The sequence below is a fragment of the Brachypodium distachyon genome, chromosome 1 (genome assembly GCF_000005505.3).
Source record: "Brachypodium distachyon strain Bd21 chromosome 1, Brachypodium_distachyon_v3.0, whole genome shotgun sequence".
Classification (NCBI taxonomy): Eukaryota; Viridiplantae; Streptophyta; class Magnoliopsida; order Poales; family Poaceae; genus Brachypodium; species Brachypodium distachyon.
This window is the reverse complement of record NC_016131.3, coordinates 46,684,291-46,700,233: the sequence shown is the minus strand read 5'-3', so window position 1 is coordinate 46,700,233 and position 15,943 is coordinate 46,684,291. Positions and strand designations below refer to the sequence as shown.

The 15,943-nt window shown below is 47.7% G+C and overlaps 3 protein-coding genes and 1 long non-coding RNA gene across 8 annotated transcripts; 2 read left to right on the top strand and 2 right to left on the bottom strand.

The window, feature by feature from the left end:
* Nucleotides 1-1,389: 1,389 nt before the first annotated feature.
* LOC100835795 (probable glycosyltransferase At5g25310) lies at nt 1,390-4,140 on the bottom strand. The gene is made up of 3 exons (XM_003560974.3): nt 3,247-4,140; nt 2,532-3,098; nt 1,390-2,410 (listed from the first exon to the last, which is right to left on the bottom strand). The coding sequence occupies exons 1-3, from the start codon at nt 3,445-3,447 to the stop codon at nt 1,694-1,696; spliced, it is 1,485 nt and encodes a 494-aa protein (XP_003561022.2). The 5' UTR covers nt 3,448-4,140; the 3' UTR covers nt 1,390-1,693.
* Nucleotides 4,141-4,831: 691 nt separating this feature from the next.
* Nucleotides 4,832-8,966, top strand: LOC100836123 (hydroxyproline O-galactosyltransferase HPGT3). The gene is made up of 12 exons (XM_003564178.3): nt 4,832-5,052; nt 5,140-5,203; nt 5,288-5,337; nt 5,416-5,609; nt 5,932-5,992; nt 6,138-6,210; nt 6,555-6,678; nt 6,771-6,858; nt 7,327-7,377; nt 7,776-7,847; nt 8,443-8,555; nt 8,640-8,966. The coding sequence occupies exons 1-12, from the start codon at nt 4,913-4,915 to the stop codon at nt 8,660-8,662; spliced, it is 1,053 nt and encodes a 350-aa protein (XP_003564226.1). The 5' UTR covers nt 4,832-4,912; the 3' UTR covers nt 8,663-8,966.
* Nucleotides 8,967-9,440: 474 nt separating this feature from the next.
* Nucleotides 9,441-12,676, bottom strand: LOC104581633. 5 transcript variants are annotated; one of them, XR_001407504.2, is made up of 8 exons: nt 12,020-12,676; nt 11,779-11,949; nt 11,428-11,663; nt 11,223-11,361; nt 10,965-11,037; nt 10,325-10,608; nt 10,093-10,211; nt 9,441-9,747 (listed from the first exon to the last, which is right to left on the bottom strand). It is a non-coding gene; the product is annotated as an uncharacterized LOC104581633 (long non-coding RNA). The 5 variants fall into 5 exon arrangements; XR_002962156.1 differs by having other exon boundaries at nt 9,477-10,211; nt 11,779-11,960; nt 12,020-12,675; XR_002962155.1 differs by having other exon boundaries at nt 9,477-10,211; nt 12,020-12,675.
* An 842-nt stretch (nt 12,677-13,518) lies between these two features.
* On the top strand, nt 13,519-15,101 carry LOC100835487 (probable 2-oxoglutarate-dependent dioxygenase ANS). The gene has a single exon (XM_003560973.4). The coding sequence runs from the start codon at nt 13,627-13,629 to the stop codon at nt 14,815-14,817; it is 1,191 nt and encodes a 396-aa protein (XP_003561021.1). The 5' UTR covers nt 13,519-13,626; the 3' UTR covers nt 14,818-15,101.
* The last annotated feature ends 842 nt before the right edge of the window (nt 15,102-15,943 follow it).

Here is a 15,943-nt window from a genome sequence, read left to right as displayed (position 1 = left end):
GTTTAAAAGAACAGCCTTGACAGTTGCCACCCTGCTGCCATCCTTGTCGTGCCTCCCAGCGCAGCTGAAGCCTGAAGTCACCACCTGTGGGTGCCAATGGCCCAAAGCCTCCCCAGCTAGTAAACAGCCTCAAGACACACCCTTGCAGGCCTAAGCTAGTCCACAACCAGTGGCATGATCTCCAACTGTATTCCTCAATCCCTAGCTCCCACTGGTCAATAGACTAAGAGCTCTTTTACGGTACCCCGGAATAAATATGAGCCGTTCAATTGTTCCGATCTAATGGCTAATCTTATTTGATACTCCAACACAATCAAATAGGAGTGCCATCTCTGAAAACTATGGAGTACCACGAGTCTAGGGGTAAAATCGTAATCAAGAAAGACTCAAGATGACAATTATATATCAGTGTATTCAATCTATGCCTTCTCCATTTTTCTGTGGATAGTTCTCGTAAAAAAAAATCTTGCAACGAGATGGAGGGTGACTTAGTCTAGTAATCCCTAATCAGGGATTCGGAGGCTAGATCTTGAAACTAATGCCCGTGTGATAGCATCACACCATCGTATTTAAAATTTAACAAATGGTAGGGCTCAAGAAAGATCGATCAGGCTTTGGGTTTCTGCTGTTTTTAGAGTAGATAAACATCCCAATTAGTTCTAGTTCAAAAGAAACATCACAGGTAGTGCGGTATGTTTATTCATGGCACTGATGCTGAAAACTACTGGGGGAGGCGGAGTGGCTCAAGAAAGATCGATCAGGAATTCGATGATCATAACGATGCCCAGCAGTTGTACAGATCCTCATCTGCCCAGGGAGCATCAACGATCATGGGATTTACGCCCAATTCAAAGCCTAATTGTTCCCTGCAAAGAGGCAGTGGCGGGGTCTCGATCGGGATCTGCTCGACGGGACGAACAGTCCATGTGTTTGCATTGGATCGAGACGAGGATCCACGAGGCGTTATAGATGGAAAGTTATTATCTTGGTAGCAGAAAAAAGTCTAATTTACCCTTTTAAATGAAGAGTCAGATTTGATTTGTACTCCCATGGGTCTATATGGAGTACCAGGTACCATAAAAACTCTCTAAACTAATGCACAATTAACTGTATCATAGATGAAGGAATTAGATGAGAGGACTTGGATCCCCTGACTTAAAGTGAGTGACTTTATGGTCACTGGCAGGTGGGGCCGGGTCCACATGTCAGTGACCGTAAAGTCACTGACTTTAAGGAGGGGATCCCTCTCCAGATGAGACTGTATGAATTCATTCATAACTGCAACCTGAACAAAATAAGTGTTCGACCATGTTCTGTGCCCCTAAAAGAAATAGGGAAACCATAAGGTTACTGGTAGAGGTAACAGCTAAGATGACACCTTAAAAAGCATGCAAGCACAAAGTTTGAAAGTTATATTGAAACCTAAACTGCTTTGGACAATGCTTCATGTTCTATGATTGGATCTAGTTTACATCAAGCAGAATATCCTTACTGCACCAGAACCAACATCTCTCTAGTCAAATTATGAAATCAGAAAGGATGGGAGGTAACCAGGAAATATAGCGCCTAGCGGCAATCTGAGAAACCTGCTGCCTTCAAAAGCCTCGTTGTATTATCTAGAAGACATATACCCATCAACAAGTTAATCAGTCTATTTCTAGAAATGATGCTTTCAGATGTACTTCTTGTACGGTCAGGAACTGAGGTGGTCGTTGAGTCTAAAGTTGAGCCTCCTGAGCCAGACAGAGTGCAGGATCATGTGGAACATGTCGAGCCGCTCCGGCGGCTGGCGCAGCGTGAAGTGCTGCTTCACGAGCCGGCCCCCATCCCGGAGCCGCTCCACCTCCGCCGCCGGTATGCTCTCCAGCACCTCCCTGAGCCTCGGGATATCGGCGACCGGCACGGACACCGAGAACCCCTCCCACCGGAGCACGTCGGCGAAGGGCGGCGCGTAGCCGTCCGACACGAGCACGGGGACGCACCCGGCGTGGATGGCCTCCACCACGCGCGGGCTCGCCACCTCGTGCCCGCTCGGGCAGAGGCAGAAGCGAGCCCGCTGCATGTAGGAGTAGTAGTCGTGCTGCTTGTCGCCGCCGCCGGTGGTGTTGGTGGTGGTGGGGAGGTCGTACTCGTATACGGGGAAGTTGTCCGGGTCGCGGCCTTTCCATTCCCGGAGGAGGAGGTCCCGGACGTGACCATGCCGCCCGCCGGCGAAGAAGGCTAGGTAGGGCCGTTCGGACAGCCCCGGCGCCGGCAACAGAAGCTGCCGCGGCGTGTCGCCGTCGTAGAGGTTGATCTCTGGGATGCTCACGTCCTTGCCCGGCCGGAACCCCTCCGAGGTGTTGGCGTTGCAGAGCGCGCGGATGCCGTTGCCGTACAACTCCGGGTCCCCTCTCGACGCCTCCGGACCCTGCAGCAGTACAACGGGTTGGCATTCTTCATCATCATCATCATCATCATCATCAAGAAGACAAGACAACGAGTCGTTGAAAAGAGAAAGAAGAAGAGAAGGTTTGGACGTGCGTGCATACCCAGTCGTGGCAGGAGAGCATGAAGTGGTCGGCGCCGGAGGAGCGGTTCCAGAAGCGGTGGCGGGCGGCGACGACGCGGACGTAGTCGGCGACGAGGGCGCGGAGCGGGGCGCGGTCGTAGGAGAGGGGCACGTACGCGAACTGCACCATCTGGGAGACGCTGAAGGGGAGGAAGAAGGCGTGGGCGCGCTCGGGGTCCCACGTCCGGACGCCGGCGCCGCCGGGGGACATGAGCTCCAGCTGCTCGATGAAGCGGCCCTCGATGGTGTAGATGTTCTTGCAGGGCCCCGCGTGCAGGATCGGCGGCTCCCCTTCCGCGTACACGTGCACCTTGAACCGCCTCTCCATCTCCACGTAGCTCCGGTGGAACGCTGCCGGGTTGCGGTACACGCGCGCCAGCCGGGCGTGCTCCGCGGAGGAGTCGCCGCCGTGGAACCAGTCCGAGCTGGCATTGCCGCCGCCGTGATCGGCATGGCCTCGCCGCGCCGCGCGCCGTATCGCGGCTCGCGCCGCGTCGAGCTCCCGCTCCACGCTCGGCCTCCTCCTCCTCGCCGTTCCGGCGCCCCTCTGCTTAACACACAATACAAATATTAATGCTCTTCGTTCTCGCAAGGGAAAAAATGGGAATTCTCCGGCGTGTTCCACTCCATACATGCCAATGACATGAAACTTCATCAGCGTGCATAGATACAACGATACAGACAAACATACATACCGTGGTGAGGTCGGTGGTCAGTTGCGGCGAGGAAGACGGCGGCGACGATAACTGCTCGGCGGTCACCGCCTCGGCGCGGCTACCGACGGCGAGGAAGATGAGGAAGAAGCCGAAGAGTGCGACGACGGCAAGCAAGTGCGATGAAGCAGCAGCCATGTGCACGCCCGGGGCTCCCGGCCGGTTGCATCCAGAACAAGACATTGGAGCATTGGACGGGTCGGGCTATACGTACCACTACAGCTGACCTTGACTAAACAATGAACCCATCGTCCTCGGTTTTGCTCGGATTAATTTACTCAATTTCCGTGCCGTGATGAGCCTGGATCGATGCAAGAGGAAGGAGCTAGCACGTGGTGGCGCGATCAGATAAGTAAGATGCGTGCGCTCACCGGCATCATGCATCGAGCTCATGTGTTTATCGAGTGGGGTTAAGTTAGCCCGGTGGCAGGTCGGGAGAGGTTGGAACTTGGAATTAACCGGCCTGAGCTCGCTCGCTAGCAGAAGCGAGACTTCGATTCTTGTTCTGCCCAAGCCTTTTCTAACGTACCGAATTGCTAGCTAGCAGCTGCTCCGGCGGGTCTCGGCACCTCGGTTTATACTTTATAACCCGATCAATATTCATCGTTTGGACTCTCAAACCTTGGAAACCTACTTGTGTAAATTTGGAAATGAAAAACGGGGGATGATGGACTCGGCTCCGGACAATGCTTTCCTTTGTTTCTTCTACTTCGTGAACACTGCCCTTGCTTTCCTAGTTTGGTCGTTTACCAAATTGACTACACGATGGATAATAAGAGGAAGGGTTGCATTTGTCAAGTGTGCATAAACCAAGATCAAGATCCCATATAGATGGGGGAATTTTTGGAGAAAACCGATCTAGAAGCAGAGGGAAGTTGAGCTTGTCGATCATGCTTGGATTAGACGATCGTATCAGATAATCTTTTATGAAGTTCCACGCAGGATGGTTCGGTGCCGTGCAGGTTGATCGATACCTGCCGTGTAATATGACGTGCAGGTATCGATCCAGTAGTCCATCTGTTCTTTCCTTCGGGCACAATCCAATCGCATGAAGAAGTATCATGAGCATGCCATCCAAATAAATTATCAAACAATTAGTAACATATAGTGCTGATTAATCCATTTGTTTATGCATGCAAAGACTAAAAAAACCCAATGTAATAATTAATTAATCAAAAACTTCATGCATGCTGATCGAATCTTCAATGGCGCCGGCCGGTCCCCGAGGCGACGCGTGTCGGTGTGGTCGCCGGAGGGATCCGTCGGTGGAGCTTTTTTCATCTTGAAGATCCGTTGACTCTTTTTTTTTAAAGATGTTTGTGTTCATGGGTCTACGAGACAGCGATTTGAGACGCGAGCTAGTGTTCTTTTGGGCCTGGCCTGCGCGCAGGTGGAGAATGTCGGGCCTGCACGCCCACGGCCCACCTAGCCGGGAAAAAAAAAGAAATCCTACATCGTGGTCCCATCATACTGAACAGGCCTGGTCCAGCGGTCCTTGGCCTTCGGTGGCCCATTAACACGTTAGCCCTTCCATTTTTCTCCATTCCGGTTTTGCTCTGTCGGCGAAGCCAAAAAGACACACCCTAGTGTTGGCGACGGAGCTTTTCAGTTTCAGGCAGGCGCGCGAGCCCAGGGAGAGATCGCCGTCATGGAGACGCTGGCCAGCGCCATGCGGCGCGAGAACCGCCGCTTCAAGCCCGCGTCCTCGTCCTCCTCCGCCGCCGCCGGCAGGGTGCCCCTGGTCATGGGCTTCCTCTCCTGCCTCGCCTGGGTCTACGTCGCCGGCCGGTATGTACGCGCCCGCCCTCCCCAGATCCCGACAGCCCCCAACGTTTCCCGGTTGGCTCCGAGGTGTTCTGATCTTTCCCGTCGCAGGCTATGGCAGGACGCGCAGACCCGGACGGTCCTCTCCAGCCTCCTCGAGAAGAGCTCCGGCAATGTGCGGATCTCTCCTCCTTTCCCCCACTCCGCCCACCTCTCGTTTTTCTCCATTTTGTGATGACGGCCCGCCGCCTGGTTGCAGCTCCCCAAGGCGCTCTCGGTGGACGACAAGCTGAGGAGCCTCGGATGCACGTAATTTCTCGGTTCTCTTACTGGTGAATTTTTTCTCGGTTCTGGATTCATGATCCGGAATGGGTCGTTTCGTGGCAGTGAGATCGGGAGGAAGATCGCCGAGGCGGAGATGGACCTTACCAAGGCGAAGAGCGAGGGCTACTTGTGGGGGAATGGGACTGGTGGTACTGCAGGCTCCGACAAGAAGAAGCTCCTCGCCGTCATTGGAGTTTATACTGGTTTTGGTTCCCGGCTCAGGAGGAACACCTTCCGTGGCTCGTGGATGCCCAGAGGTATGCTCTTCTTGTCTTTTTCGCTTGCTGTTCTCACTGATAAAATAAGCCCACCCACGGTAACACTGATTGGTTGAAAAGACTAACTGTGATTGATAACTGCACTGATTTGGGACTCTAGGTTTATGTCTTTATTGATCAATATTGCTGAATATAAACAAGGAATGCAACTTAAATGTTTGTTTCTGTAACTAAAATTGCTGAATTCATGCCAGGGCCCTAACTTCAATTTTGGCTGTCTAGTTACAATTGTCGAATTCAAACCAGGATTCCATTCAACTCATAGGATAACTCTATTTTTCTAAATCGATGCAAATTTCAGGTGATGATTTGAAGAAGCTTGAGGAAAAGGGTGTGGTTATTCGTTTTGTTATTGGTCGGAGGTTTTATTCTCAAACCATACTTTCCGAGTTGTCCTAAGATCTTAGTTTAGAATTAATCCATCTCATGATTTGTTTCTATTTAATTTAATTTCTCTTTTTTTTTATGCATGTTCTCTGCCTGAAATTTACTCTTTGGACACTGCAGTCCAAATCGTGGTGATAGCTTGGACCGTAATATCAATGACGAAAGTAGAAAGACAAATGATTTCTTGATCCTGGTAAAGTTCTGTTAATAGTAATATTATGGCTGTTCCGAATTGTCCTTTAGTTATTCCTATTTGTGGTTGTGGTACTGGTACCTGCACAAGACATTTTTACCTTTGCTCACTTGTATGGAAGACCAAGTCTCATCCTTGAAAATATCATTCATTTATTACACTAATTAACCTATAATCCACAAAAGAGCTATTTCAGTTATCTTTTTTTTTTTCTCTTTCATCTGAATGTTAGTTTTACTGCACCATTCAAGTTCATTTAACTTGAGATGTCTTGATAACATTTTGTGATTTGTCAAAAGTTAGAATTAGTGGACTTTGTTGTAAACAAATCAATGACCATGCAGGAAAGTCATGAGGAAGCTGCAGAGGAGTTACCTAGCAAAGTTAAATTCTTTTTCAGTGCGGCAATAGAAGCTTGGGACGCAGAGTTCTATGTCAAAGTTGATGATAACATTAATCTTGACTTGGGTAACTTCACTTTTTATATGTAAAAATTGGTATTCCTATTACTGATTTCTTGATCTCACCTTTTTTTCCGACTCCTTGCAATTTTCCATTAGCTGGGCTAATTGAGATGCTTGAAGGACGTCGAGGTAGCCAAGGTTTGTACATGGGCTGCATGAAGTCCGGAGCTGTCGTGAGTGAAGAGTATGTACTTTCCTTCCCAGCATCATCATTATTCTGTATGTATACAACTAGCATGCCATCTCTTGAACTCCAACTAAACCATCCATTCATAAGCGGAACTGTGGAAGCAGCCTATACCTTCTGGGTTTAATTTAGGATTGACTCTTCAGTGACTGTAGACTTCCAATGGTGCGGACCATAGTGGAGTGCATTAAGCATCTTTTTTTTTTTTTGCAATCTAAGGATTATGCTACAGTGCCAATATTTTTATTTCTTCAATTTCATTGATTAACTTATGATTTTGAGGAACAGCTAGTACAATAGGTTCTCTCATTGCATCAACTTGAAAAAAAGTGTGTGGTACATTTTTAAAATTGCATTGCCTAATTTGCTATATCTGAGTGATATTGCAGTTTTACTTTGGGCCTCTTTTGTGCTTTTGTTAATCAATAAACTAGTATTGAATATTGATGTTAACTCCAATTTCAGGGACCAACAATGGTATGAACCTGAGTGGTGGAAATTTGGAGATTCAAAGATGTAAGTTACCTGGCATGTGTTTAGCAGCTTCTTTTTCTGGAGTTCATACCAGAATCTTGCCATTTGACCTAGCTGTGTCTTATTAGCATCGTGTTGGATAATCAGTTTCTGGGGACTGTAGCCCTTGCTGATCTTGTGGATTCCATTTTGCTTCGTTTTAAAACTGAATAGACATATAAGAACCATTAAGTTACAGTTCATTTTACATCCGGTGCTTGTAAGTTGTAATTGTCAAGTTTCAGTGGTATCTTTTGTTTATTTAAAGGGACCTGCTTAGCCTTTAGGTGCCTTATGCCTGATGTGAGGAAAATAAATATGTCCTGTTTCTTCACTATGTTCATTCTCTAGCTTCTTGCTTATAATTTTCAGTTTTTCACTGATTGATTTTTAATTCTCAGGTATTTTCGCCATGCTTCTGGTTCTTTATTTATCCTCTCAAACAATTTGGCTCGCTACATCAACATAAACAGGTAACTGCTGTCTATCTGCCTGTTTTTATCTTAAGGCATGCTAAGATAAACCTTTTCTTTAATCAACACCAAGTTCGAAAAAAAGATCCTTGAGCAATATCAGTGTGTGGCGTCTCCTGAGGTTTTGAATCTGCTCAATGTCTTGTGCATTAGTGGAGTCGTTGCGGCTATGCCGAGTCATTCTTGGTGGATCAGAATCTCAATTAATTTTCAGTTTTCTTGATCGACTTACTTTCATATATGGAATTTTCTTGAATCCATCACTTTGGTATATGTAGCGTTTTAGTAAACAATCATTTGATGCATGTACTATAGGGTATGATACTGTCTCTATTATTGAGAAGAAACCAACTGTTAACATGCTCTTACTGCCTAACTGGCACAAATAACACAATTTTTTCTTTGGGGACGCAATTATTATATATTGGAAACCTTTCTCACAAGTTGAGCAATAGATGCTACTACTACCCATCAGTATTTGCTGCTGAAATTCTCAAAGACTAGAGCCTGTCATTTACGGGTCTTTCTGCGTCGACAAATCGGTTTTCCTACATTCCAAACTTTGATTTTATAAAATCTTCCCTTCAATATGCAGTGCGTCGCTGCAAAGCTATGCCCATGATGACATATCAGTTGGTTCATGGATGATGGGCCTTAATGCAACTTATGTTGATGATGACCGTATGTGTTGCCTCAGTTCAACACAAGGTAGAAGCTCACCTGTCAAGTATTTTCCTTCTTTTGGAAATTTTTGTTTCGTTGCTAACTTGTATCTGTACTGTTCTTCTCCAGAAAAAGTCTGTTCCAGTGCATGAGCTAAGCACAAGGGATCGGTGCCACTTCTGACCGTGCTGTCCTAATGAAGAGGTGTTTTTGTACATTTTCCATTTTTATACACACCTAGTAGCCTTTGTGAATGAATGAAAAATTATATACGAGGAATACAATGAGGTCATACATTGTCTTGTGGCTAGGTCGCGTAGCCAAGATGTTGATCCAGGGTGGTGGTCCAGTTGACCAAAAAACCATTCTTGTCACAAATATGACATGCTAATATACTCCGCCTAGCGTGCCATATCACTGAGCTTTCCGCTTGCTAGGGTTTTGAATTGTGGACGACAAAATGTCTGTTTGAGTAGTTGAGTCAGGAAAGAATGTGATCAAAATCAACAATCTTATGGCTCATATAAGAAAACGAGTAGTCATTATTGATCTAGACATGGGACAACTAGGCTTGGGAGTGGGATGTATTTTTGGGACTGAATCATATGAAATTCTAGGATGATCCAAGGACCATCTTGGCCACCATCTAGGTATGTCTAAGGCTGGTGTCCAGGCAGTGACGATGAAGTATTAGGCAAGAACCAATGACTAATCGAGGGTCCCTGGTCACTAGGCTGTCCAGGCAGTGACGATGAAGTATTATCCTCGAGACTTGATAAGAGGAGAGGAGGTTATTAAGTCAAGTCAACAGAGTTACAGACAAAGATTTTTACACGGTCATCGACAAATGCAGGCCACACACCGGAGTCCGGTGGTATTCCACACCTCGATGCAAACAGGATCGATGCGTGATTAACTCACGCTTGATTGTTTACTAGTGGAATGCCCGTGCGTTGCTACAGAACAATAAGAACATATGTTTATACAGAATACAAAAAAATTAATCAAATGGTTATTTCATTTCACAGATCTGCCTGATGAAACAATGGTATTGCACAGTGACCTGACACCACTCAAGTTGAAATTCTTAAAAGATGGCAACTAAAAATAACTTCAAGGCCATGACGAGTTGGATCAATTCATCTTGTGAAATTTGTATGATTGGTTAGTAGGAGAGACCTAGGAAAACCCATGGCAGCACAATGCTTCTCCCAGATTCTTCTTTGTTGGTTGCCACCTGAAGCAAACCAAAATCTAACCAAGCCACAGTAATACATTGATTGTACAAAATAGGCTGATAGGAGAGAAAAGTTAAGTTAGCTGAATTGATTGTACAGTGGAGAGTTACCCTTTTACAATGAAACCATGAGCAAGGACCAGGGAAAGCACTGAGAGAAAGTCATATCAATAGCATAAACGTTCAAACTTATAAATCTTGTTAAGGAAATTTAGACCTCTGTCAATAGAATTGTAGCTAAACCTAGAGAGAATTGAGAGAACTGGGCATGCGCATGTAGATAGAAAAGATGACCAACACTCTCCCAGCTAAGTTCTACAATGTAGCCATTATAACCTGAAGTACCTTGGTTCTCCATGGACTGCTTTGTTCCATCTATTGAGGCATCATACTTGTTACTGGTCATTCTGACAACCTCACACAGCTCACCCTTGTTGTTTTATATGTCACAAGTTGGAGCATCTCTGAAACCAGAAGTCAGTCATCAAGTCAGCAACAGCTCAACGAAGATGCAATCTGAATGGAAAGTCAATGTACAGTCTTATCATCGATTGATAACAGACCAATAAAAAGTTACCATTGTATATACACTGGCTGATGACTGAAGAGCAATAGTGGCAGGTTGCTTTCTTCTCTTCACCTGAAAATAAGTTCAGGCATATCTGAAAATTTAGAAACTCATGGAGAAAAAACAGTATCTAGCTGTGCTTCACATAAAGAAGTAACCACTTAATATAATGATTGAAATTAGAAAACCCCAAAGAATGTAAAGCTCTCCCCTTTATTTGTTGGAAGAAAAGAACGGCCAGCCAAAGAAACCTTCGATTTACCCGAACAAAGAACAGCATGTCAAGCACTCCACTGTAATATGAATTCAATGCGTTTGTCAGCATAAATTACTCCAAAAGACAGGAATGAAGACGCGCAATTATCTCAATTCTAATTTACAGAAATGGTATGACCTAAATGAATATCAATTCTATTCATATTTTCATCGATTGAGGTGCTCCATGAGATTTCAGGAGATAATATACAAATGAGTAAAATAAGGAATTGCTCGCAGGATTCTATATTTAAGGATAGCTTGTAGTGCCCTCAGAAAATAGCAGAAGAAAATGATGCAATATTTTAACTGAACGAGAATGAATTGAACCATAGTGCTCAGAAATAACACACATTTATCTTATAGTTTCAGCAATTGAATTTGCCAAACCCACCTTCTGAGGGATGCCACAAACTCCAGCCTTGTATATGCATCATCTCTTCCAGCTCCTTCTCAGAGTTATCTACCTGAAAAATATACAGAAACATCTATGCATTGTAAGTACAACTTCAGTAAGCAACATTGACGTGAAAAGATCAATATATAGCAAAAGGACGGGGCTTGATGCCTGCTCCGAGTGTCTTACAGGATAAAACATAGACAAATGCTTGGATATTGCAGGATAGAAGAGGAGGGAAGACACCATTACTACCTTCTAATGATATTCCCTGGAAAGCTGAAGGTCTGAGCTCAGACATGTTTCTCCATGAAACCTCATAATACTAAATTCCCTGAACTTTACACTGCTTCACAATAGCTGATTACCTTTGTATAAGAATGACCACCATTCTCTACAAAATCAAGAATTTCATTGATGGAACAAATTAATTATCTAGTATCCACAATAAGGATTATACCTCTAGGCAGTCGTTGATTGCTCGAGATCAAGAGGTCTGGGGCTGGACCCTCTCGGGGAGCAGGTTGAGGCCGTTATCAATCTATCCGGAGGCGACGAACGGCGGCGGGGGTGACCGTACCGGTCGCTGCGTCATCCACGGTGAAGGCGGCGGCGGCCTACGCGGGGTCATCCGTGGTGGCCACCGGCGTCGTCGTTCGCGGGGAGGGAGGGCCACCGGTGCCGCCACCACCGGCGCTGAAATTTAAGAAAGGTGTACAATTTTCAATTATTACATGAGGAAAAGAGCTTTAGCACATTACATTCCGTTTCAGGTATATTAGAAGTTGTAGATTTTTGAAAAATATCTCACCATTAGCTTCTAGGAAAGTACTGATGGGTGATCTCAAAATTGCAGTCAAGTATGTCAGTCCAAAATTCATATCTTCAAAAAATTCAAGTGAAGGAGAGACTAATCATCCAATTTGATAAATCATGCAGTCATACGCGTCAATCGATGAGACATCGAGACAGGCCTGCATGGCTGCATTGAGACTAAGAAAATTAAGAATCATGAAAAAAAAGACCATAGTTCCACACTGCTTATAGCTTACCTTGGCTGCACTTGCAGAATTGGGGTTTAGGCCCTGTTGTACTGATTGGGCTGCTGGCTGCAAGACGCAATCGCCTGCAGGGCTGCAGGCTGCAACGGCCGTGCGACGTAGTGCAGGATTTGAGATTTGGGGACAACGATGTGGTGCAAGCCGCCGCCATCCCCCACCACCACCTGCACGCCTACGCCGCCAAGCTCGTCGTCTGACCATGCATCATCTTCTCATCTTCCCGTCGGCCGCTAGAGTTTCACGAGAGGGCGGGAGAAGAAGCGAGCGGGCTCTGGGAAGGGGGAAGATAACCTTGATGTATGCCGCAGGAAAATAGATGGGGGAGCGTTCCCATGGCGCTGGGAAGGGGGAAGAGAAGAGAGGTGAGGTCTTGATGAAGAGCGAGGCGGCCTGATCCGGCGGCAGTTCTCGCGCGGCGACGGACTACAGCGAGGCGGCAGCGACATCTTGGAACAGAGCCTAGAGCTAGGCGTCATGAGTGAGCAGGTGAAGGAGAAGGGTCTGAAGGGGATGGAGGCAGTGGGGTCCGACGGAGGAGTTGGGCGGCACATGTGAGTGGAGGGCAGCGGCGCGGGCACAAACCCTAGGAGAGGTTGGGAAGAGAGGCGGCGGATGCGGCGGTGGTGAACGTTTCGAGCGAGGGTAAAGATTAGACAATCGTACGGGAGGGAGGCGACGTGCGGGGGCAGGCGGTGGCAGCAATCGTAATTTAGATGACTTTGACGTACCGGGGACTAACGTAAGTGTAAATTAAAGAGTAGCAAAGATTGTTGAAAAAAACTTACGCTTATTGTTCCTTAAAAAACTCACGCTTGATTGCTGGCTTGCTGCGTCTAAACTGTATTATAAATGAAAATTCCAAGCACGTGCTTTGCCCTCTCTGAAGATGCTCTTGAATTTCTCGACCGCCGCCCGTGTCACTCGCATCTCCCAGAGCCGATCACAATCAGAAATCAGTGCGCTTGAGATCACGGAAGATCGCCGTCGCCCGACCAATGCCCATGATCATCGATCTTTGGTCCCGACACCAGTCACAGTGTGCTGGATGGAATCGTGCAGCCGTATGGTTGCAAGAGATCGGCCTGCAGGATCATATCAACAAGTTGCGCGATACACAAATCTTCATCCTGCAGGCTCGACAGGTTGCGGATTGCGATGCACAAATCTTCGTCTTTGTTTGCACGCCGATTACTTTGATAAGTGGACGCGCGATTATATATTAACAGCCTCGATGGACACGATGAGGTGAGATCGTTGGATTCGAGCTGCAAGTCCAAGTCCAAGGTGAAACCAAATACGGAGTACTAGTATTCGTGTTCTACAGTATCCGTACGTGTCTTGTTTGTAATCACAAAAACAAAGAGATCCGTATCCCTTCCAATCATGGACTGAGGGAAGGAAGATTGGGGTTTGATCACTCTCAGCTCACTTCATCTCGGACGTACCTCCTCAGGCAAATATGACGTCCCACGTCATACCCAAAGCAGATCAATCCATCACCGAGTGAGCCTGTCCCAATCTCCCCTCTATAAAATGGCACCGCACTCTCCTCAAGCTCCAAACTCCAAACTGAAGTGGTGAACTTGTGTAACGACAGCATGGTGGTCCACCAAGCTCAGGAGCACCTGGTCCAGGAGGTTGCCGCGGACGGCTCGCCGCCGAGCCGCTACGTGCTGCGAGAGCACGACCGCCCGACGCCGGCCACCAACGCCGCCATCCCCACCGTGGACGTGAGCCGCCTGGCCGCTAACGACCCCGACGAGGCCGAGAAGCTCCGCTCGGCTCTCAACACCTGGGGCCTCTTTGCCGTGACCGGCCACGGCATGCCGGGGGAGCTCCTGGACGCCATCCTCGACTCCACCCGCGCCTTCTTCCACCTCCCGACGCACGCCAAGCACAAGTACTCCAACCTCGTCCCCTCCGACTCCGATGACTCCCACAACAACAACAACAACAACAAGAAGTTCCAGCCGGAGGGCTACGGCGTGGACCGGGTGGACACGGACGAGCAGATCCTGGACTGGTGCGACCGGCTCTACCTCCAGGTCCAGCCCGAGGACGAGCGCCGGCGCCAGTTCTGGCCAACCGAACCGCCGAACCTCGCCGGGCTCCTCCACGACTACAGCCTCAAGAGCCAGGCCGTGGCGCAACTCATCCTCCGCGCCATGGCGAGAATCCTGGGCTTCGAAGAGTCTTTCTTCGTGGACAAAGTCGGGGACGAGAGCCGGATGCCGTCGTACGCGCGGTTCACGTACTACCCGCCGTGCGCGCGCCCGGACCTCGTCTACGGGCTCAAGCCCCACACCGACAACTCCGTCGTCACCGTGCTCCTCCTCGACAAGCGCGTCGGCGGCCTCCAGGTGCGGCAGCCGCTCGGTGATCTCGCCGTCGCCGGAGAAGAAGAAGAAGGAGCGAGGTGGGTGGACGTGCCGGCGATGGGCGGCCACGAGCTGCTGGTGGTGGTGGGGGACGAGATGGAGATCATGAGCAACGCGGCGTTCAGGGCGCCCGTGCACCGCGTGGTGGTCAGCGCCGAGGAGAGGATGTCGCTCGTGGTTTTCTACCAGCCGGAGCCGCACCGGGCGCTGGAGCCCGCCAGGGAGCTCGTGGACGAGGAGCGGCCGGCGAGGTACAAGACGCTGCAGGCCAAGACGTTTGCGGATGGGTTCTGGGACGCCTTCGCGCTCGGCGAGCGCACCATTGATTTCCTCAAGGTCAAGGTCGGCGAAGACGGCGGCGGCGGTGGCGGTGATCAGCCGAATGCGCCGGCCGCGGTTCCCGGAGCTTGAAGCCGGCCGGCCGGCCGGCTAGCTTGCCGGCCCGGCCCCAGTATATGCATATGCAGCACTTCGGTTTGTCTGTAAAAGAGTTACGTGTAATTTCTTGTGTGTTGTTGTTCGTGTATTATCCATGGTAATGGTGCTTCGTTCCCCCACCGGAGCTGTAATCTAGTAATAACAAGTGGTACGTGCGTAAACAATAAGGGTTGGTGCATGTAACTCAATCGAGCCACATGGGGCTGATCTGTGAATGCAAATGAAATGAAGATCACCTGGAGATGGATCACAATTATTGTTTGTTGGTCTCTTGTCTAGTATACTAAACAAAGTCCCGAAGTAACTGACATGAAATTGTATAAGAATTTATACAAAATCACGTAAGTTAATTCAAGACGAAGAGAGTATTAAATTTCCAACACTTACTATGTAATTTTAATTTTAATATCTATAAAAGAAATAAAAATAAATCAGAACAACAAAAAAGCACTAATTGACGAGGAAGAATATCAAAAACACGAAAGAACAAATCGCGAGAACCAGTGGCTCTATGTACGGTTATGCCCACTCTAGGACGATGATGGATTTAGGACACCATTATTCTGGTGACGTCATTTCCACTATAAGGACACACAAATCTAGCAAACAAGATATGTAATGAAGCCATTTACGTAAGTTGACCCACGGTTCCTCACTCCTCCACACCAGATTGGATGGTAGAGGTATTCGGAACCAACACAGATAAAAAAAAAGGTGAACGATGTACCCAACAACGAGTCGACAATGACTAGCTAGGGTTTTCTATCTAGCTACATTCCTCCATCAAATATCAAGCTCTGAGACAGGCCAATGGTTTTAGCTGCATGTATGCAGGTGGAGCGGATGGTCAAGTAAGTGTTCATCCACAATGTGTGGCACATAATCGAATCTAGAGGCTACTTAATTTGCTCTCTGACCGACTATAATAAGTCCTGATTTTTCTTTTCTTTTTTGGACTTTTGGTTGCATGCATCCTATTAGGCTATTACGAAGAATGCTTCTTTTTTTCGAAGTTGAGTTCAATAAAGCTTCTTTTCTCCAAATGCAAACATGTAAGCACCGAACAATGTCTTTTTTTTAGTCAGTCTCCTCTCGAGAA

Bases quoted from the DNA above. Each gene is read 5' to 3' on its own strand.
- LOC100835795 (XM_003560974.3), bottom strand. From the start codon at position 3,447: ATGTCTTGTTCTGGATGCAACCGGCCGGGAGCCCCGGGCGTGCACATG. The intron at 3,099-3,246 runs GTATGTATGTTT...TGTGTTAAGCAG, and splicing joins TGACCACCGACCTCACCACG to AGGGGCGCCGGAACGGCGAG. The intron at 2,411-2,531 runs GTATGCACGCAC...GTACTGCTGCAG, and splicing joins TGCTCTCCTGCCACGACTGG to GGTCCGGAGGCGTCGAGAGG.
- LOC100835487 (XM_003560973.4), top strand. From the start codon at position 13,627: ATGGTGGTCCACCAAGCTCAGGAGCACCTGGTCCAGGAGGTTGCCGCG.
- LOC100836123 (XM_003564178.3), top strand. From the start codon at position 4,913: ATGGAGACGCTGGCCAGCGCCATGCGGCGCGAGAACCGCCGCTTCAAG. The intron at 6,679-6,770 runs GTAACTTCACTT...ATTTTCCATTAG, and splicing joins TAACATTAATCTTGACTTGG to CTGGGCTAATTGAGATGCTT. The intron at 7,848-8,442 runs GTAACTGCTGTC...TTCAATATGCAG, and splicing joins CGCTACATCAACATAAACAG to TGCGTCGCTGCAAAGCTATG.